The sequence below is a fragment of the Mauremys reevesii genome, linkage group 3 (assembly GCF_016161935.1).
Source record: "Mauremys reevesii isolate NIE-2019 linkage group 3, ASM1616193v1, whole genome shotgun sequence".
NCBI lineage: Eukaryota > Metazoa > Chordata > Testudines > Geoemydidae > Mauremys > Mauremys reevesii.
The window spans coordinates 120,904,925-120,927,681 of NC_052625.1; the positions used below are offsets into that span (position 1 = coordinate 120,904,925).

General features: G+C 40.4%; 1 protein-coding gene across 1 annotated transcript in view; it reads right to left on the reverse strand.

Annotated features, from left to right (window-relative positions):
• SLC35F1 (solute carrier family 35 member F1) overlaps positions 1 to 22,757 on the reverse strand; it is a 366,249-nt gene that overhangs the window by 30,701 nt on the left and 312,791 nt on the right. Inside the window, exons 5-7 of the mRNA XM_039530814.1 lie at positions 21,226 to 21,382; positions 13,158 to 13,210; positions 6,660 to 6,814 (exon numbers count right to left, since the gene is read on the reverse strand). Of these exons, the coding sequence (XP_039386748.1) occupies positions 6,660 to 6,814; positions 13,158 to 13,210; positions 21,226 to 21,382 (365 nt within the window). The remainder of the gene's footprint in view (positions 1 to 6,659; positions 6,815 to 13,157; positions 13,211 to 21,225; positions 21,383 to 22,757) is intronic.

Here is a 22,757-nt window from a genome sequence, read left to right on the forward strand (position 1 = left end):
CGCTTGCCTGTTCTCAAGCAAAAGCAGCCAGCAGTAGTAACATCTGACCCGCACACCTGTATTCATTTATAATCCCATTTCTTGTCACTGCTGGCCCTTATCCCTTGCACTATCTGCTTAGCCTTCCCTGACTCCCACTCAACCTACAATAATGGAGCAGCGGCAGAGCACCTGTCAGATCCATTGGCAATTGAAGGGAATGGAAAGACTCCCATTGACTTAAATCAGCCTTGGTCCAGGCCCTTAGTGCAGCAGAAGAAAAAGCAACATGTATATTGGTTCAAACCTTTTCTCCTACTCTGGTTTACAAAGAAAACCCCCCAGAAGCAACACCTTTTTCTGAAATTGTTCGATAACTCTCAGATGTTTAGGACATTCTTTCAAATGATCAATTTGACTGACTATTGCTAGGGGAAAAAATAGACAAAATAACCATCTTTTGTGAACAGAAGAAAAAGGGCTGTTTGAACTCTTTGTTGTAAAGTACTTTGAGGTTTCTTAGTAAAAAGTGAAGGCTGAAGAATTCATGTTTTTAACCATGCAGGTGCCTAACTGCTTCATTTATATTCTTCCTATGTTAAAATGGAACATATGGGGGGGGGGTGTCATAAGGCAGCCTTCTATAGTCCTTAAGCTATCAAGTACTTTTAGATTTCTTTCTCAAGTATCAGATTTTGCCAATTTAGGATGTGACTCGAAGTCCACTGAAGTCAGCTGAAAGACTCTTACTGACTTCATGGGCCTTGGCTCAGATATTTAGAGACTTTCTTTTTAACCAAAGCTCCTAATTCTTCTGCTGCAATTCTATGGGGTTTTTTTCTTTTGTTTTGTTTTTTTAAATAGCTTCTTACTCAGGGCCAGATTGCTCAGTTAAGCCTATGTATATCCAAAGCTCATTGGGGTTACTTTGGATTGACACTGGCATAAATGAGATCAGAATCTAGCACTCTGTACTTTTTTATCATGTTAGAAAAACAGCTTTTCATTGTGTTAGGTTTCTTGAACTCTCTATGAAATACCTGTCCACAGTCTTCAAAGGAGAAACTCTGATATTAGAGCTAATATGAAATATGTCCTCTTCTGAACCTATAACATTTACAAGACTCTAATACTAAAAGGGTTTTGAATTGTACATTGTATTTGTACATTCTTGATTCCTTTGTAATCCCTATTTTATTAGCTTTTACAGCAGGATTTGTGATTTTTTTGGTTATCCATGTAATAGCCAAATTGTCCTGATTAATAAATTGTTGCTATGTCCAGAATATCTGAATTTTCATGGCTAAATCTTGGATAAAACAGAATATAATTTGTTGTGTTTGGTTTGCTAGGTAATGATATAATATAGTGTGACTGGGCCTGCTGATGCAGAACATAATCAGCATGCATGGTCTAGCTAGTGGAAAATGTAAAATAAACTGCTTAGATTACTTAGTGAGAATACAATTTACTTAAAATAACTAAAGTACAACATATGCTTGAAAATGAAGAGCATGAAATTTTAAAAGCTGACATTAACATTAAGTTAAGGCTGAGACAAAAAAAAATCCCAAACAATAAAAAGCCAAACAAAAAACCAAGAGAAATAATAAACCCAGGGATATCATACATTAATTTCCTGGCATTGATGGTCCTGGTGCATCAGTAACAGCCAGAGAATACTGTATTCTACAATCGGGAAATTAATGGTTTGATGGAAATAGCCCTTGTCTAATAAAACTGATTTAATCCTTTGAGGAGATTACTAATTTTGTTGATAAAGGTAACTGTGTAGATCAGGGGTGGGCAAACTATGGCCCGTGGGCTGGATCCAGCCTGTGAGCTCTTTTAAGATGGCCCAGGAGCTCCCGCTGGGGAGCAGGCTCTGGGGCTTGCTGGCACTCCAGCTGGGGCACAGGGTTGGGGGGCCGCATCACATGGCTCCTGGAAGCAGCCGCATGTCCCCACTCCAGTGCTCCAGCTGGGGCGCAGGGTCGGGGGCTGCACCATGTGGCTCCTGGAAGCTGCTGCATGGCCTTGCTCCATCAATCCAGCCTGTGTGCAGAGTCGGGAGCTGCACCATGTGGTTCCCGAAAGCCGCAGCCTAGCAGCGCTCCAGCTCCTACACATTCCAATGGCCCCCTGTGGTGCTCCAGTGGGTGGTGCCTGCGGATGGGGCAATGTGCAGAACCAGCTGGCCACGCTGCTGTGTAGGAGCCGGAGAAGGGACATGCCGCTGCTACCGGGAGCCACTTGAGATAAGCGCCACTCGGAGTCTGCACCCCTGAGCCTCTCCCTGCACCCCAACGCCCTACCCCAGAACCAACATGTAATTTCTAGTGGAGTTCCACAGGAACCTGGTGCTGTTCAACATTTTCATCAGTGAGCTGGAAGTAAATATAAAATCACTGATGATAAAATTTGCAGATGACACAAAGACTAGTGGAATGGTAAAAAATGATAAGAACAGAGCAGTCACATAGAGCAATCCAGATTGCTTGGTAGTCTGGGCCTATTCAAACAAAACACATTTTAATAGAGCCAAACGCAGTCATACATCTATGAACATGAAATGCAGGCCATACCTACCAAATGGGGGACTGTATCCTGGAAAGCAATAACTCTGAAAAGGATTTAGGAGTTATAGTGTACAAACAACTCTCAACGTGAGCTCCCAGTGCGATACTGTAGAAAAAGGGCTAATGCAACTCTTGGATGAAGGGCCGGCTCCAGCGTTTTTGCTGCCCCAAGCGGCCGGGAGAAAAAAAGAAAAGAAAAGAAAACCCATGATCGGCGGCACTTCGGCAGCAGCTCTACCGCTGCTGCTTCATTTTTTGGTGGCACTTCGGTGGCTGGTCTTTCCCTCCGAGAGGGACCGAGGGACCCGTCGCCGAATTGCTGCCAAAAGACCCTGTTTTGATATGGTGTGGTTGAAGGGGAGGTGCAGCCTAGCCTGCCCTCTACTGGAAGTTCCAGCTTGGGACCTGAAGAGGAAGCAGGCACCCACTCCAAGCATCAAGCCTTCTCTGCTTCCTGACTCAGGCCACTTAGTTCCACTGCTTCCCTCTCTTCCTTGGGGTGTATGTATGTTACCCAGTCTTCACGACTCTCTATATCTGGCTCTCCAGTCAAATGAAGCCACCCCTACTTGGGGGACCATCCCACAGTACAACTGTCCACTTAGGCCAGATTGAGCTGTTCACTCACTGAAAGAGGTCAAGTAAGCCAGGGTCATGTAACAAAAAAATCAAAAGAAACAAAGTCCAAACAAACTGCCTCCTCAGTCTCTCACCCAGGGGACTCCTCAGACTAGAGGAGAGAGGCAGGCTGTTTCCCCGCACACTCCCAAGTTGCTACCTCTTCCTGCTTAAGTATGTATTCTGATGTGCAAGCTGAGTAAAATCCACAGGTTATAATAGGACCTCTGCCTGGCTCTGTTTGGTGGGAATTAACCCTTTCCCTGGCTGGGCTAGCGTGGAATTTGCCCACCACATCACATCCCGTATAGAACTCATTTTCCCTGCCACCACAAATGTATTTCACAGAAGCTAAAAAACAAGAGAGAGACCTAGACAGAGATTGGGAGAGTGTGTGGCCTGATTCAATATGATAGAAATAAGAAAACCAAACAACTCTTTTAACTCCTTATCTTATTTCAGTTTTAGGATCCTGATGGTCCTTATTTTTCAAGTAGGGAGATAGCTAGATCACTCTTGAGAGACAGGTCAAAGGGTTGTACCTGGGCCAGAAGGTTCAGAAGGCAGGGGGATAAATGAAAATGTGTAATGTGGTGCTTACGCTGTTAATTCAGTAATGAGAATTATGCAGCTACTGGACAGGGCGTTGATAAACATCTTTCTCTTACAAGCAGAACATTTGGACTCAGTTACTGATTTTAAAAAAATGACTGCATTAGTTGGCAGAATTCAAATAATTTGATTAGTTTTTAAAAAAAGAACTGCAATTTGCATACTCAGTTAGAAAACTATCTCAATATATAAAATTCACTTATTACATTATTAATCCTCCATTAAAGTTGACTCTGAGATACATGCTATATTTTTGGTTTACTATATAATATAATATAATATAATATAGTATAGTACAGTATTGTGGACTGGCCAATATAATACAGAGACACTAGCATATGGGGTGCATATAATACATATAGATTTTGGTTTATTTATAAGCATACTGTCCTGTATATCAAGATAGCATGAGTCCTTGTTGTAAGAAGCTGAAATATTAACAAATCAAAACACTTCAAATATAATCTCTTCTTCAGTTTGGTTTCTGAGGCTGTCAGCCCAGTAAAACTCATTTCCTGTATTTTCCATAGATTTTCATAGATTTACTGCTGTAGGTGCAATAAAGCTGTCAGGTGATAAAAGTAGTGGCACAGGGAAAAATCATAACTGTTTCTTGAAAGCCTCATAAAATTATATTCTGTAAGGGGCACTAAACCACTCAGATGATTCTAATTTAGCATAAAGCCATTTGCTGTGAAGTGGGGCTTCACCCATTGGTCAGCACAGCAATAAATAGAAAGAACAGTGCATCAGAAGAAGAGGTATAGCTGGGCTGGGAACAGAACAGCTTTTCTGAAACTAGAAAACATGCCATCCTAGAAGGGGAATTAATTTAGGTCATTTAATGCATATGTATTAGACTTCATTATTTCATCCAAGGAGCCCACTTTATAGCTCTTCTTCATATAAAAATCATAACTGATAGTAAACCAGAGAAAAAGATTAGATTAAGGATCAGAACAAGAGAAATTAATTTGATATATAAAAATGTTCAGACAGCTAGAGCCGGAATTTTAATCCAGCTCTTTTACCAACACCTTTTCCTCTTTTTAAATTTTTCTCCCCAGCGACCATGAAGATTGTGAAAGGAGACAGATTGACAGCACTGAGATTGGTACTGCATTGGTGTAGAGACAGGGCAAGCTTCTTCACACTTCCCAACTGGGCTTCCAACTGGAGGGATCATGATACTATTGTTATTAATTATATCTCTCATGGTAGCAATCACCATCTCTGAGTGGAGACCAAGGCCCCATTGTGCTAGGCACTGCACACATGCATATAACAGAAAATTCATGCCCACAAGAGCTTATGAATGTGGGTCAATCTTCATGATAATTCAGTCCTCATGGGCTGGGACTCCTGGCAATGGTATCAACTGATTATTTTTTTAAAATATATTTTATAGAAATGAAACAAAACTGGAACCATTTATCCATCCCCTGTACTTTAGGGTTCAGGTAAAACTGGACTAAGATCCAGCACCAGGGTTTGTTTTGCAAAACCAAAATCTCACATCTTGTTGTCCATCTCTATCTGGAGCATACATGGACCAAAACTAAAATCACGTATCCAATTCTTGCTACCCTCCAGAATTATGATGATTTGGAGAAAATGGGACCTGGATCTGACTCTCCTGTTGTGGAATATGGACGGCTTTGTTAAGGCAAAATGACCAATGACATTGCGAAACCAAATCCACCCTGGGTTTGCCCATTTCTGTTTTTTGTGATGTGGCCACTTGTCTACAAGAAACTGGACTGACACCACTAAGCACATTTCACTATAAGACTCCAAGCAGCCATCAGAAAGTAACACATTTCCGTCACTAGTGATTTGAACTGGTGATCTAGAAGTCAGGGATTCCATATCCCTTAATCAGTCCCATGGTCCAGCAAGTGCCCTCTCCAGTGTGTTTTTATATCAGTTTTGGATTCCATATGCATCTTTATTTGGTATCTGCAATGCCCCTGAAGAGTCATTAGCATGAAATAATAGGCAAATAAGAATTTTTGTTCTTGGGTTGGGCCCTGAAGTTTTGCATGTGGACATTTCCTCACCATTCAGATACATTAAACCCTGACTCTGGATTGTTTGCCAGGTCGGCATCATCATTTTTCATTTTCCTCCACTAGTTTCCAGGCCACCATTTCCCCCATTAAGTCACCTTCCTTTTCTGAATAAATCATGTCTACATAGCAATCACCTCCAAGAGCATCATGCCGTTTTTAAGATGGCCATCCAGGGAGGGTTGTGAATAGTGTGACATAATCCTTTGCAACTGGAGGCCTGGAGTGTGGCCTATGCCATGTTCTAAATATCAGATGGCTTGAGAGCTAGAGGTTTGACTTTAACATAAGTTTCCTTCACATTCTGATACACTAACAGGACATTTTTGCAGCTATATTTTGGACAGCCAAGAGGCATTATGCAAAAATAATTCAACGTTAAAACTATTTCAGATACAGTGTGAAACACAAAACAAGCTCATCACCTTGCAAAAATATGGTAAGGGATTTATTAATGGTTTATAAATTGACTTTCCTCTCATACACCAGTTTGGATCTGGTCAAGGACGGGGGTGAGGGATCAAGTAGGCATGGAGACTGAATTAGGTTCTCCCTCAGAGGTGGTAATTTCAGAGCAAGGGAGAAGCACACAAAACGTGGTTTACATTGGGGGAAAGGAGAGTATGGGGAAGACTGCACTTTTAATAAGTAATAACAGATACATCAAAAGTTCGCCACTTCACTGCATAGAGCCATCAAAAAAACAGCAGTTCTCGTTCTGGTCCTTAGACTGATTCATTTCTCTGCATTGACACTACTTCAGAAAGAGTCATCATTCAAATACATAATCTATTCAATTTACCTTGTAGTTAAAGAGGAATAATCCACAGAATAGGCTGTACAGGTCTGCTGTGAGCAGGGAGAGGTTGACTGCAGTAGCACTGGTTTTCTTAATGACCACTGGCATGAAGCTGTAGAGGCCAAACATACAGGCACTAAAGCCAACATACAGCAACCCTGGGGGAAGAGGAACAAGATAAAATGATCTACCACAGATAATCCATAGGTCCCATATTGCCTGAATTTGTGTTGTGAGAAAGAAGAAAAAGCCACACTGTTTAAAAAATAATTAAGAATATTTTTTTCATAGAGCATTTATTTAAATTATTAACCTGTGTATATATTTATAGACATACTTGGAGAATTAATAGAAATATGTACTATACAGTGGAAATGTAAAATCCTCTAATAAATCACATAATCACTACGAATGTCTAAATCACACAGGACCAGATCCCCAGCTGATGTAAGCTGTTACGGCTCCATTGAAGTCAGTGAGCTACATCAATTTAAATCAACTGCGAATATGGCTGATTAAATATAAGAAATGTGTACCGAAACCTGTGTACTAATAACCATTTTGCAGATATCTTGCCTGGTGTGGTATAAATAGTGTAAGTGATGGGACCCGGCAGACTACAGGTTTGTCATTCATTAATCACACAATCAATGGAATCACACAATCAATAGAACTTGGTGTCTAATTCATAATGAATTATCTATCGAACAAATTACACCTGTTCTGTTTTTGAATTGTCTGTGAGCTCATCACAATTTATTCAAATGTGCTGGATATTCAAAATTATTCAAATAATAAATTCTGTGAATAATTTTTGGCCTGTAGCTTGTTTGACAGGGGTTTGCTGTGAATATTCTAAATTAGACATTCATGCTGTTTTGACTGGGCACATAGTTTGTATGCTGCCCGCTGGGTGCCCGTGTTTTTGTGCCCTGACTGGATGAATGCAATTCTTCAATGCTGCTTCACCTTGACATCAGATGCTATGGTTGGATAGTCCATCTGGATTGTTGTCAGGCAGTCTGCATTGAGACACTGAAGTTTCTCCATGACATTTAGAGTATCAGTCACTCAGGCAGGTTTTCATCAAAACTCTCTTTACTCATTCAGAAGATCACCAGGTGACTGTGTGTGGCTGGCTTCATTTTTACATGATAGAATATTTTCATCCCCTCTTAGACATATTAAGCAGCTATGCTGTGAGTCTTGCAGATGCTCCTGCCGTCGAGCAGGAAGCAAGCTAACTACCCATGCCTGTGCAAATATTGCCTTTTCAACAGTTTTGGACTAGTCCAATAACACAAAGTGTTCTGTACTTCCCATGAGAATAGCTTTACTATTAAAACCGTATCTTCTATTAATTGTGAATTCCTCTTAATGGGAAATGAAACAGTGTTCTGGGGCATCCTCCAAACTGGACCTAATCCTCTAAGTATCAGAGGGGTAGCCGTGTTAGTCTGGTTCTGTAGAAGCAGCAAAGAATCCTGTGGCACCTTATAGACTAACAGATGCATCCGACGAAGTGGGTATTCACCCACGAAAGCTCATGCTGCAAAACATCTGTTAGTCTATAAGGTGCCACAGGATTCTTTGCTGCTTCTAATCCTCTAAGGTTCTGAACATGCTCAGTTCCCACTGAATTCAACAGGGGTTGAGGGCACTCAGCACATTGCAGGATTAGGCCCATAAAATGGACTATACTGCACTTGCAGATGAAGTACTGTCCATGGACAGGGCACTGGACTGGGAACAAAGAGATCCCAAGTCTGTTCCTGGCTCTGCCACTGATCTTTCATGTGACCTTGGGGAAATCACTGTACGTCTCTGTGCCTCTATTTACTCTCCCATCCTTCGTCTGACTTGTCTATTTAAATTGCATGCTTTTCAGGACAAGGACTGTCTTTTACTATGTGTCTGTACAGTTCCTAACACAGTGGGACATCTAGGCACTGATGTAATATAAATAATACATTCTATTAAAAAAGTAATTTCACTTAAAAAAAAACTATCTGAAGCTCTACCAGGGAAGAATTCACAGCAGTAATTATTTCGTGGTAAATCCCAAAGCAAGTTTAAAAAACAAAACAAAAAAAAAACACTCAACTTCTCCACTCATCTGCACTCAAGCAAATGATAATTCCCCTGCTACTGGATGTTGCGATGTGTGCATGAACTAAATTTAGACTCATGCTAGCCCTTCAGAGGCATTAACTTAAAACTGCAGAGAATCTGATACCCAGAGACTTGAAAGTACAAAATAGGGAATTAACTGATAATAACAATGAATAAAGTCCTGCTGATTTTGTATCTTTTTTTTTTTAAAAAGGCTACCCAGCAGACAAATACTGCCATTATACTCCTGGTTTGGATCTCATAGAAGCAGTTCAACAGAAGTATAGCTTTGTATAAAACATATATAGTGGTCATCCTGAGAGATCAGCAAATGCCCATAGTTACCACACACTGATATCACAGTTTCAATCTAGACTTAGAATATGAAATCACTGTTGTGAATGTTGTATCTGTTAGCAAATAGTGACATTTTAATGGTTAGCACTATACATGGGTATTCATGGGATTCTCCCACATACGGTACTAAAAGGAGTGCTTTATGCCAGCTCTGCCATTCTGTGTTGGGACATTGATTCCACAAAAGGGAGTATAATTTGGTCTAATGACAAATTTTCAGCATATTGCACTACTTCAGCTTCTTTCTTCCTGGCTTCAGACCAGTTCAGGTAAAGAAGTTATTCCAGCCTTTAGGTGAGCAGTTCTCAAACAGCAGTCATCACATCAATGGTGCTTCATGAAACACTCTGCAAACCACCAGAGAGCTGGTAGGGCACAGGTGCAAATACTCATTGCAAAGAGCAGTCTGAATGCCTGTAACAGCAACTGGAAATGAAGAATTTATCACCGAGCTGTCTTCAATGGGATTTAAGTACATGCTTAAAGTTAAGTGCTTTGATGAATTGGGGTCTCTATGAACAATAGCATTTTACATTATTTTCTTCATATTAAGATACTCTGTCAGGGAATTAACTGTATTTTCACAGAGTCACTTTTTCAAACTATGCTCTGGTTCCAGCAGAAGAATGCTTACACTGTGGTTGTACTCTGAAGGTTGAGTGTAAAAAATGGCATCTTATTTGCCCCTTAACTATACCTATAATCCACCTCAGTTGGGTGACAGTTCTTGGTGACTGTGTGTGAGCCATTTGACTTTCACAGCCCAAGTTACAAGGCTAGCAGCTCCAGAAAAAAATATGCTTATTTTACTTGTAAACTGATCAAATTTGATCTGGAAGTGACTGAGAGACCATAAAGTTGGAACCCCCAATGTGATTCTTACAAAGAGTCAGTTTTCAGAGTAGAAATGCCTCAGCATGTTAGATGGCTCTTATCAGCTTGTTTTAGCCTTGACCATTGTACTAGGAAATCCAGAGTTCCACTGGTATTTGACAGTCAGAGACCATTTCACACAAAGATTTCTTAAACTTGCTTCTTAGAACAAACAACAAAGGATGCTAGAGAAAAAAATCATACCTCTCATTGCGAGGGATGTGCCTCTTTGAGACCCAAATTTACTTCTGTCTCACATCAAATTACTGTTTTCATGTTTGTTACTGTTTCATTATTCACCTCACAAATGAATTATAGTGCTCCACTTGATTCGTACAGTCAAATCCTTTCCTTTTGGGGAAGATCTTCAGCTGATAGAAGTTGGCATAGCTCCACTGATTAAAATGGAGCTACACTGGTTTAAAGCAGTTGAGGATTTGGTCCTGTGTGCGAAGGAACCTTGCAGGAGAAGAACTAAATAGCTAAGAGGGCTACATCTATGTTAAATGTGTTATATGCTAGGATGGATTTGGACCTTCCTAACACAAAAGCATTTCCATTTTACATCAGCTGAATGTTAGTTCCTACATTCTTAATGACATAATTATGGTAGATGGCAAGAGGCCATCTTTAGTTATTTATTAGGTTGCCTGCTATGACTTTATCACTACCATTCAAAGGGCTGAAGATTTAACCGTGCTAGGCCACAGGTTTAAATCTGCTGCACAGGATAACTATTTAGGACAAGCAAGGTTGTGGCCTCCTTGATGTAGACTTGTCAATCACTACTTGACAAACTTACAATGCTGCCAACGCAATGGGAAATGCACCAAGTACAGTGGAAGCCAGGGAAGAATTCAAAACTATACAACATTATCATCATTTTATCCATATTCTTTGGCAACTCAACCACATTTCAAATTATTGCACTCACAAAACAAGTACAGCTGTACACCATTCTTGGCAGGTTGATTTCCTCCTCCTACTCTTATAAATTGTGACTAACTTGGGAAGACATTTTCATGGCAGTGGAGACCACCGAGTGTGACTTTATTTTAAGGGCACATTTAACGAATCCTGAATTACAACAGAATTCTTGTGGAACTACAAATGACATCCAAATAACTAGGAGATGAATTCACTATGATGACTTCTAGTACCATCAGTACCAAATTGATTCATGATCATAGGCTTCTTAACATGAAATGTTACCAAGCTCTGTTAGAGCTTTGTTAAGGATCTCAGATGAATGAAGGCAAATGAATCTACAATCTGCAGCAGGGTTTGTTCCTCAGCTGATACTTTAACTGATTTGTCATTTAGTTTTCAATCTCGTGTAAAATTTCCAAGACTTGTAGTGACGATGCTTCATGACAGATGCATTGCTCTATTACGGTTTAGGATAATTAGAGGAAATAGTGAATAAAGTGGTAAACAAAGCAACAAACTACTGTGTTACTTATCACTTCACGTCACAGAGATTCCCTGTAAAGCCAGCTGATTTCCATATTTCTAAGGTGATACCTTGATGCTCATTTTGAAACTAGGATAACAAGAGGCTGTCGCCAGGGGGAGGGATAGCTCAGTGGTTTGAGCATTAGCCTGCTAAACTCAGGGTTGTGAGTTCAATCCTTTAGGGGATCATTTAGAAATCTGGGGTAAAAATCTGCCAGGGGATTGGTCCTGCTTTGAGCAAGGGGTTAGACCAGATGACCTCCTGAGATCCCTTCCAAACTCATGATTCTATGGGAAAAGAAAATCCATAATCAAAGCCCAACCTCCTGCTCAGTATTTCAAATTCTTGCATAGAATACAGTATTGTGTGTTATCAGCATTTGATTAAATGCTTCTATTGTCACAGATGCCAACCATGATGTTTTAGGAACTATCTGTCCCTAAATGTTGATTTTTTTAAAGAGGGGAAATAATTTGCTTGAGTTATCAGAACAGAATCTTAGACTCAAAATCATTTTCCAGCTTGAAAAGGGAATAAGCCACTCAGTGTGTAAAGTGAATCACTGTACAAATTTTACCATCCAGCTATGCTGGAAGGACAGGAGGCACTGGATGTGATTTAATTAGGTCACAACTTTATTCTTAACTGTCTGGGAGTAGTTGGCAGATAAATGTATACGGTGTAGGTTGTCATATATACCTGGGGGGGCTTCCAACAGCCCTCCCCCTTACCCATCTTGGACCTCAGCCAACCTGCTGTTGGGACCTTGCCATCCCTCCTCCTCGAATGAGGGTTGGATGGGTCTACAAAGGAGGGGGAGTTGGCTCCCTGCTGTGCAGTCATAAGAGCCCTGAACCCCCCATTTTTCTGCTCCTTTAACAAATACCTCCTTTAAATCCTTTACAAATCCATTTTATCTGGTCCAAATAAAAGAGGGTTTTTTCTGACTGGCATGGACCTCTATAGTACCCCTTCTCTTCTGGTCACCTGTGGGGAGGGATGGGTCAGTGTTCCCACACTGACCTGCTCCGCAGCATCTGTAAAAGTCGCCCCATGACTCTCTAGCCCTTTAATGAGGTATATGCCTTCCTCCAACAAGCCAGACAATGGTGTCCCCACCCCCCGCTTAATATGCAGTATAGTCATTGTGCATGATGCTACCAAAAACTTACTTGAAGTACATATCTGCTATAACCCACCAAGTTCACTTGGAGAGCAATTAACTATTTGCATGCAGAAATGCTCCCCTCAGAAAAGGTTTTATGGACCTGCAAAATCCAGTGCAGGCAATTTTCTTTTATAGTTTTTTGTTAAGTTCTGTTTTCTTTCCTTTGCACTGAGTGTAAAATGCTGGTTTTTAACAACCACTCTGGTTATTTGTCTCAGTGCTGCACTGAATCTTGCAACGAGAAGCCTGTTATTGGTTAAGTCACTCTGCTGCCAGAATGATCTACTCATGACATTCACATTCTTCTTCTCTGCCTAACCTAATCGTGCAGGGAATATATAAAATGGCAGTAGGAGGAGTGGAGGCATAGATCATTTCAAAAGGTTCTGAGGCATGCAGTTCCAACCTTTGACAGTAGCATGCATGAACATAGCAAACCTTGCCTCCTATAACCCTCCCACACTCCTCCCTAAGCATTATTCCTCTTGTTGCTTTCTTTAGCAACAGACTTCAATGAAGTGAATTATCTTCTTACCTATTTGCCAATCCCAGGGAACTTTTAATAACTCCTTGTGTTCCATTATTGCACTGGAAAAGAAAAGAAGGCAAAGTTTGATGGGAAGGAACAGAACTTAAATTACTTCCACTCATGCAATTCATATGGTGGACAACACAAAGTGAATAGCCTTATAACAACAGACTCTGGAAACAGCTATACAGACCAAATGCAGTCAGACCTAGTTAACCCACTTTGGTTTTATCCCTATATCTGTGTGTTGGAAAGATCTTTGGTGCAGTAATCAGATTTGATAGCATGTGATTTGCCCCGGTTTATCTTCAGATCTCTGGCTGTTAATCCAGAGCTGCCCACCCCCCTCACTTTCATACTGGCCTGCCCTTTGGGACTTAATATTCCTAAAGCTCTTGAACTTTAAGGATTGATAATGTATCTGCATGAGTTATACACCCTTCAAAGCTCCTCTGCACTGTAGAATAAATACAATGATGAGTAAATCACAGATTTGAGGTGGCAGATTTCATAGCATAGTCTTGGGGAAAACATCCAGCGCTACGATTTGTCAAACATTAAGAGAGAAACCAAGTAATCATAGCAATAAAACTCAAGAAACAAAACTAAGGGTGGGCCAAACTGAAAGAGTCCAGTTCAGGATTTAGTTTCAAGGTTAACTGAATGTTAAAAGCCCATTAACACTAAGACCCTTATTGTTTGTGTTATTGTAGTGCATAGGAGTCCCTGCTATGGACCAAGACCCCATTGTGCTTGGCGCAAACACGGAACAAAAAAGCAGTCCCTGCCCCAAACAACTTATAAAGTCAAAAGACAAGAGATGGATACGGACAGATGGGGGAGTATAAGGAAACAGTGAGGTGCCAATAAGGCCCCCCAGGCTCTAAGGATGGGATCCTACAGGTCAGGATTCCTCCTAGCTAGTTCTCCATTCAACTAGCCTTCTCTGGTCTGTGATTTGGGGATAAAACACTGCTGTGCAGGGCTCTTATGAGTTTGTGCCTCTTAAAGTGAAGATCCCCCTTTCCTGTCATTTACAGAGAGACTTAAAATAATTCTGAAACAATTTTCAAAAAGCATAATATGCTGCTACCACTTTTCTTTATTATTATTATTAGTTTCCAGCTGCACCCACCAGGCACAAGACAAAAGGACGCACAGTTCCTGTCCCAAAGAACTTGCACTCCAAAAAATACAAAACAAATAGAGAGATGCATGGGAAAGGAAAGGGGACCCACAGACAAATGACAGGACACACTATGTATGCTTCAGAGTTTTCATGACAATACTTTTGCTTAGCTTTTTAATATATAAATATTTAAGAATATAAGAATGCCCATACTGGGTCAGACCAATTGTGCATCTAGCCCAGTGTCCTATCTTCTGATAGTGGCCAATGCCAGATTCTTCAAGAAGGCATGAACAGAATCGGGCAATTTTGGGTGATCCATTCCCTGTCATCCAGTCCCAGTTTCTGGCAGTTGGAGGTTGCGTCTCTGACCATCTTGGCTAATCGGCATTGTTGGACCTATCCTCCATGAACTTATTTATTTTTTTAACCCAACTATACTTTTGGCCTTCAGAACATCCCCTGGAAATGAGGTCTACAGGACGACTGTGCGTTGTGTGAAGACGTATTTCTCTTTGTTTGTTTTAAAACTGCTGACTATTAATTTCATTGGGTGACCCCTAGTTCTTGTGTTACATGAAGGGGTAAATAACATTCTTTCTATACCATTCATGATTTTATACACCTCATCAGACCTCCCTTAGTTGTCTCTTTGTTAAGCTGAACAGTTCCACTCTTTTTAACCTCTCCTTGTATGGAAGGTGTGGGGGTACCATGGATTTATATAGTGGAATTAAGTTATTTTCTGACTTATTATCTAGGCTTTCCCTAATGGTTCCTAACATTCTGTTTTTTGTTGGTTTTGTTTTGTTTTTTACTGCTGCTGCACACTGAACAGATGTTTTCAGAGAACTATTCACATTAACTCCAAAATCTTTCTTGAGTGGTAACAGTAAATTTAGACCCCGTCATTTTGTAGGTATAGTTGGGATTTATGTTTTCCAACGTGCATAACTTTACACTTATCAACAGTGAATTTCATCTGCCACTTTGTTGCCCAGTTTAGTGAGATCCCTTTGTAACTCTTCACAGTCACCTTCAAACTTAACTACTGTATCTTGAGTAATTTTGTATTGCCTGCAAATTTTGCCACCTCATTGTTAACCCACTTTCCCAGATCATTTATGAATATGGTGAACAGTTCAGATCCTTGGGATCTATTTATTTACCTCCATCTGAAAACTGACCATTTATTTTTATCCTTTGTTTCCCATCTTTTAACCAGTTACTAATCCATGACAGGACCTTACCTCTTATCCCATGACTGCTTAGTTTTCTTAAGAGCCTTTGGTGAGGTACCTTGTCAAAGGCTTTCTGAAAGTCCAAGTTCACTATATCTACTGGATCACCCTGGTCCACATATTTGTTGATACCCACAAAGAATTCTAATAGATTGGTGAAGCATGATTTCTCTTTTTAAAAGCTGTGTTGGCTCCACCCCAACATATGTTTATCTATGTGTTTGATAATTTTGTTCTTTACTATTATATCAGCCACTTTCCCTAGTACTGAAGTTAGGCTTACTGGCCAGAATCACCTCTGGAAGCTTTTTAAAAAATGGGTGTTACATTAGCTACCCTCCAATCATTCACAAAGGCTGATTTAAGTTAGTAGTTCTGCAATTTCGTATTTGAGTTTCTTCAGAACTCTTGGGTGAATACCAGCTGGTCCTGGTGACACACTACTGTTTAATTTATCAGTTTGTGCCAAAACCTCCTCTACTGACACCTCAATGTGGGACAGTCCCTCACATTTGTCACCTGCCCCCCCCCAAAATAAAAAAAAACAGCTAAAGTGCAGGAATTTCTCTCATCCTCTGCAGTGAAGACTGATGCAAAGAATTTGCTTAGTTTCTCCTCAATGGCCTTGTCTTCCTTGAGTGCTCCATTAGCAGCATCTCGATAGTCCAATGGGCCCACAGACTGTTTGGCAGCTTCCTGCTTCTTATGTACTTAAAAAAATTGCTGTTAGTTTTTGTGTCTTTTGGTATTTGCTCTTTCAAATTCTTTCTTGGTCTGGTTTATTACACTTTTATACCTGACATGCCAGAGTTATTATGGTGTTTTTACAGAGTTTCCGTGCAGTTTGCAGGCATTTCACTCTTGTGACTGTTGCTTTTACTTTCTGTTTAGCTAGCTTCCTCATTTTTGCACAATTCTCCTTTTTAAAGTTAAATGCTACAGTGGTGTGTGTCTTTTGCATTCCCCCCCCCGCAAGGATATTCAATTTAATTACACCATGGTCGCTATTATTGAACCATTCAGCTATATTCACCTCTTGGATCAAATCGTGTGCTCCGCTCAGGACTAAATCAAAAATTGCCTCTCCCATTGTGGGTTCCAGGACAAGCTGCTCCAAGAAGCAGTCATTAATTTTGTCCAAAAGTTTTATCTCTACATCCCTTCCTGAGGTGACATATACCCAGCCAATATGAGGATAGTTGAAATCCATCATTATTATTGTGTTTTCTGTCTGTAATCTCCTTGAGCATTTCACAATTACTGTCACCAACCTGGTCAGGTGGTCAGTAGTATATTCCTACTGCAATAGCCTTATTGTTTAAGTATGGAATTTCTATCCACAGAGATTCTATAGTACGGTTTGAGTCATTTATGATTTTTACTTTATTTGACTCCATGCTTTCTTTCACATACAGTGCCACTCCCTCACCAGTGCAACCTACTCTATCACTCCTATATATTTTGATCCCTGATATTACCATATCCTGTTGATTATCATCATTCTAACAAGTTTCTGCGGTGCCTTATTATATTAATATCCTCATTTAATGCCAGGCACTACTGTTCATCCATCTTCGTATTTAGACTTCTAGCATTTGTATATAAACACTTGCATGTTTTGCCAGTAATCAGTTGCTTGCCTTTGTGTGTTATATTTAAATGGAACTCCTATGTTTGACTGTTCCTCACTAGTTCCTACCAGTATTTTATCCAAGGGCGGCTTTATCAACTTCTTTCTTATCCTCTTTAATAGGATATAGAGTTTCCCCTTTAATAAACTCTTCCCTAAGGGATGTCTCCACCTGAATTGTGTGCTCCATCATACCTGTGAGCTTTTTACCAGCCCTTAATTTTTAAAAGCCTTCTACAATCATTTTATTTTACATGCCAACAGGCTAGTTCTATTTTGGTTTAGGTGGAGCCCATCTTTCCTGTATAGGCTCCCACTTTCCCAAAAGGTTCCCCAGTTCCTAATAAACCTAAACCCTCCTCTCAACACAATTATATCATCCACACTTTGAGACTCCGCAGTTCCACCTGTCTTTTTGGCCCTGTGCATGGAACTGGAGTATTCCAGAGAACACTACCATGGAGGTCTTAGATTTTAATCTCTAACCTAGCAGCCTAAATTTGGCCTCCAGGAGCTCTCTTTTACTTTTCCGTATGTCACTGGTACTTACATGTACCATGACCATCAGCTACTCCCCAGCACTGCACATAAATATGCCTAGATGCCTCATGAGATCTGCAACCTTTGCATTCAGAAGGCAATTCACCATGCGGTTCTCCTGATCATCATAAACCCAACTATCTATATTTCTAATAAGCAAATCTCCCATCATTATTACCAGGCTCTTCCTAATAACTGGGGTTCCCTCCCCAGAAGGAAATCATGATGTCCTCTAGAAGGACATTCCAACTATAGAATCATTTCCCTATGCTCCAGTTTGATGTTCTCCCTTTCCTGAGATTTTCATCCTCCTCAACAGCACAGACGCTATCAAACTGGGGATGGGATGCTCTACTGTGTTTCCTGAAAGTCCCTTCTATGTACCCCTCTGTCTCCCTTAGCTCCTTCAGTTCCGCCACTCTAGCCTCAAGAGCTCATACTGTCTCTCTTTGGCCATGAATTTCTTGCATCAAATGCACATACACACCACCTGCAATAAACTGGAGAACCCCCACCCTGCATTCTTTTTACTTTTGCAGGAGTGATTTGGGGTTTTTATTTTTGGTTTTTTTAGGGTGGAGTTATTGGCCTAAGTTTAGAGTATGTTTGCTAGGTGCCATCCCACCCCCCTTCTCTCATACTCATTCCCCTTTCCCCCTTACCTCCCGTGTGTTTTTTTTTCCTAGAGGGCTTTTCTGGCGCTCTTTAGTAGTTATGTTATAGCCACCTCTCCCTGCTGCTGAACTCTGTCTTATGCTCTCTCACTCTGTCATGGAACTCTCTCTGCTTGAGAGCTGGACCTGGAAGGAATGTCTTTCAAACTCCCTCACAAAACTTCCCTGTTCGCTAGCTTCTCTGGTTGCTGTGGAGGTGGCTTTTTAAACCCTTGTTCTATGTAAATTAGCCCTGTCCCCTAGTCAAGGCATCCTAAAGAGGTTAGGCATCAAGAGATCACAGGCTAGAGCCTCATTAGTAAGCTCTCAGCCTAGCCTAGCAAGCCACTTGGCTCAGCACAGAGCCCCCCAAAACAGACCATATTATAATCTTCAAGCAAGCAAGCAATATGTAAAGAAAGAGAGACAAATTATTCTACTTTTAGCCACTGCAGTAGAGGTGTGTCTCCAGGAGAGGTTTCAATAAGGAGAAGACTGTGGTTTTGTGGACTAGCTCAGGAAGGGCATCCCATGTACAGAGGGCAGCATACATAGAATAAGGCAAGCTAATGATTGTTGAAGAAGCAAACGGTGCCTCAAAGCCGCAGAGCAAACAAGGAGGTGAGGGTAGGGAGACAAGAGGCTAAGTTGTCCAGTACTCTGGAAGTTGAAGTGTAGAGGATGAGGGTGGGAGACAATGAAGAGAGGAAGAGGGAGAGCTAGGTGTCAAAATCAGAAGAGGAAGTTAGCTGGTGAGGAGAGGACTGTTCATGATCTATAACAACTACATGGTAAATGAGGGGGACATACAACATAATGGAGTGCTGTTCCACAGAACATAATTTACTGTCATATACTTCTTCTGTATTGCCTTTTCCTGACCTGGGGCCTTGCAGCAAAGTTCTTATATTTAACTTCATTTAACATTTTGCTCAGCAGGGTAACCTCATGAACTGCAACATTTTGTTTTCAAGACAATCCTGGGGGACAGCCCATAAACAGAGACATAAGTCTCATGCATATAAAGGCACATATAATTCCATTATTTTACAGACAAAATGATCTCATTATTTTATGCACAGCATTAGATTTATAATATATCAACAGCAAACAAATACAATTTCTTCCTCCTTCCCCTGCCCCCCTCCTCAGGATGCAACTCTCCAGACAAGAGTAAGCTAAAAGATAATGAAATATTGCAGTTTTACTATCAAACTCATTCTTCCTCACACTAGGTTTTGTAGTAGATGCTTCATTTTTCAATCTATGTTTTATGGTTCCTGACTATAATGCCCAGATTAGCACCCATTAATTTCTATCCCAGCACCCATGAATGCCACCAAAATAGGTGCTGCTGCTGACATGCTGGGCAACTGTCTGATTTCCAAGACAGATTCCTTCTCCAGACTGTTCCCATCTATTTTAGATCCTCATTGCACTGAAATAGCTAATAATCACCCACAGCTTTTCAAGCTATGCTTCTATAAATTCAGTGCAGAAAACTCAAATGGTAAATTGTATTATTATTTTAATATAATATATAGTGTTTTTCATCCATAGGTTTTAAAGCAATTTATAAAGGCCACAGTATCAGTACCCCCATTTTACAAATGGGAAAACTGAGGTACAGGTGTAAAGTGAGCTCCCAAAGGCCAGCAGCAGAGCTGGGAATAGAACCCTACTCTCCTGAGTCACAGCCCTGTACTGTCTCCTTCAGGCAACACCGCCTCCTAGATGTGTCTAAGCTGACATACATTTAGTAAGACTCCACAATGACTGTCTTCTGTATCATTACCTATTGTTGACCACGTATACCTATACCAAGGCAATAAAAATGATTCTCCCCAAGCAAATCAGACAGTTTTACCAGTTCTTATTTCCTTTAAGCAGTTTACTTGTGCAGCGAGCAGTTAATTTAAAACACTTAAGTCATGTGCCCAGACGTCACAACAATGGGTATACAAAAATAATAAACTAGTCTACTAAATAAATGTAGTGGGTTCAGTGGGACTCAATAGAGATTTATTGCTGATCATTCTCCATTCTTGGAGGCTGAGCAGATCAGCTGTGCAGATAAACCACCAGTTTTGATTACTAATTACAAGTTATTTTGGGCACCACAATAATCAGATCTGCATAAAATTTAGCACTATTACCTAATGATGGTTTGGAATGGTATTTTCCTTTACCAGCCACATTTTCAAAGGCTGGAGCCTATTCTCCCGCTACAAAGCCTGCCTCTGGAGTGCAAAATGGACACTTGCGCACCTCACTACCCATTTGTGTGGCTTTATGGGTGCAATGGGTGTGCCTGCAATTCATGAGCCAAGCTTTTGAACCTTTAGCCCTTTCCGTGTTATCACTGCAAAGTAACTGTTTCCATGTTTTCTTTCATATCTTTCTAAATATCATAAACTATTTACATGGAGTAAAACTATTAATGAAAAACCTTCTGGCAGAGTCAGTGTTTCCATCTGCTTATAAATTCTAGGTGACTTTTTATAAACATGAATCACGATTAGAGATAGGTCTGGCCTGTATCATTCCTAATACAGCTCAAGATGTTAAACTGCCATTTGTCCTGAAAGAGCAAATAGGTGGACACAATTTTACATCTATCAGTCTACGTTTGGTACTTATAGAACACAATCCACTGTTGTGTCTCAGTGCAAATTTAGGTAATTATTTAGATCATTGCTGAAATGTTACTGACCTGATAGGAAATATTAAAACTGACCAAGTAAAGACTTAAAACACAAGAATTTAAACAGTCTACTCTCCACAGAAAATGTCTGGCTAAGAAGAAAGGAGAACGAAACCAAGAAAAAGCTAACTGGTGAATTAGTTACAATGGGCTCAAACCGCAAACCCTCTCACTTACAGCTGAATTCCACTGAAGAAGGAGCCAAACAGCCCAATCATGCCCAAGAACTCCACCCGACTCATGTTTCGGACAATGTACTCCTCACAAACATTGGAGATGCCGTAGAGTGTTGCTCCACCTAGTACTAAGAGATCCCCTATCAGCTTATTTTCACCTAGGAATAAATGGAGAAAAAACACAGGAGGCTTCAAAATAGTGATCATTTGCCTAGAACTATTGCAAGCCCTTCCCCACAGACTCGAGACCTAGCAAAATAGCCCATGTTTTTGTAAATAACCTGCATGCAAATATACTGTTGCTTGCCTATTTCCATTCAAAATGTAAAGCAAACTTAGCAGAGACAGAGGGAGAGATTTAATTGTTTTGTGAAGGAGATAAACTGGAGAAGATGACTTTGTAAAGCCCAGAAAAAAATAGCAAATTCCAGAGACTAACCTTTTTTGTATTTTGGTGTGAAGTATAGAGCAGTGATGATTGAGATTTTTACACTGTATTTAATGACTGTAGTGCTGTCTAATGTACCAGACACAGGGAAAAACATACCTGCCTGATGTGCATTGCCACTGAAGTACCGGCAGTCTCAAAGAGCGTTCAAAACCTCCTTAAATCTTGGAAGCTTTTATTGTTATTTTAGCAGAGAGCTTTCAGGTAGGTTTATTCAAGTTCCAACTATTCCAGAAAACTTAGGCACTGATCCTGCAAAGACTTATGAGTGCGATTAACTTTAAGCATGTGACTAATCCCAGTTATTTCATTAGGACTATTGACTAGACCAAGTTGAAGAGATTTCAAAAGAACCGTGTTCCATGAAAATATCCAGTTCTGTCAACAATTAAATGCTTTGCAAAATAGGGTAGATTTTGCCAGAATTTCATTTTGGAAGAAAATGGAGAGGCAAACAGTTCCAACAATGTCAAAACATCCCATTTCCAAACTTTTTGGAACACCACATTTTGATTTTTCATTTGGAATGACTTTTCATTTTGAAATATTTTTAATTAGTATTATATTATGAAAGAGCACTATGCTATAGTGCACTAAGGAACTTCTAGTACATGCCAGCAGAGTCTATATGGACCAACTGACATGCAACACTTAGAACGCTTTAGAAATCACACATCTGTAGAGTGCATTACCCCACCATGAAGACAAGCCCTTAGGCACCTGGGTAACTTTACTCACGTGAGTTCAATGACCCAGAAGTGCCTAAGTCTTTTTAGGATCAAGCCCTATGTTGTTATATACACAATTTCTCATTCAGCTGATGCCTAGCACATTTTGGGGGACTGTTAACATAATAAATAATATCTTTATGAGAGACTATGCTACAGTGATATCAGGTATGTCCTGTAAATGTATAAGTTCACTGCCCTTGAACATAAACAGTTTGTGCACAGGAGGAGAAGGGATTTATTGAGAAATAATAAAAGTGTACTTGTTTCTGATTCAGACCCTTCTTATGTTAGCCTAGCCAGGGAAAATATCGTATAAACAGTGCAGCACTTTTTAATGAAGAGCCTCCTGAAGCC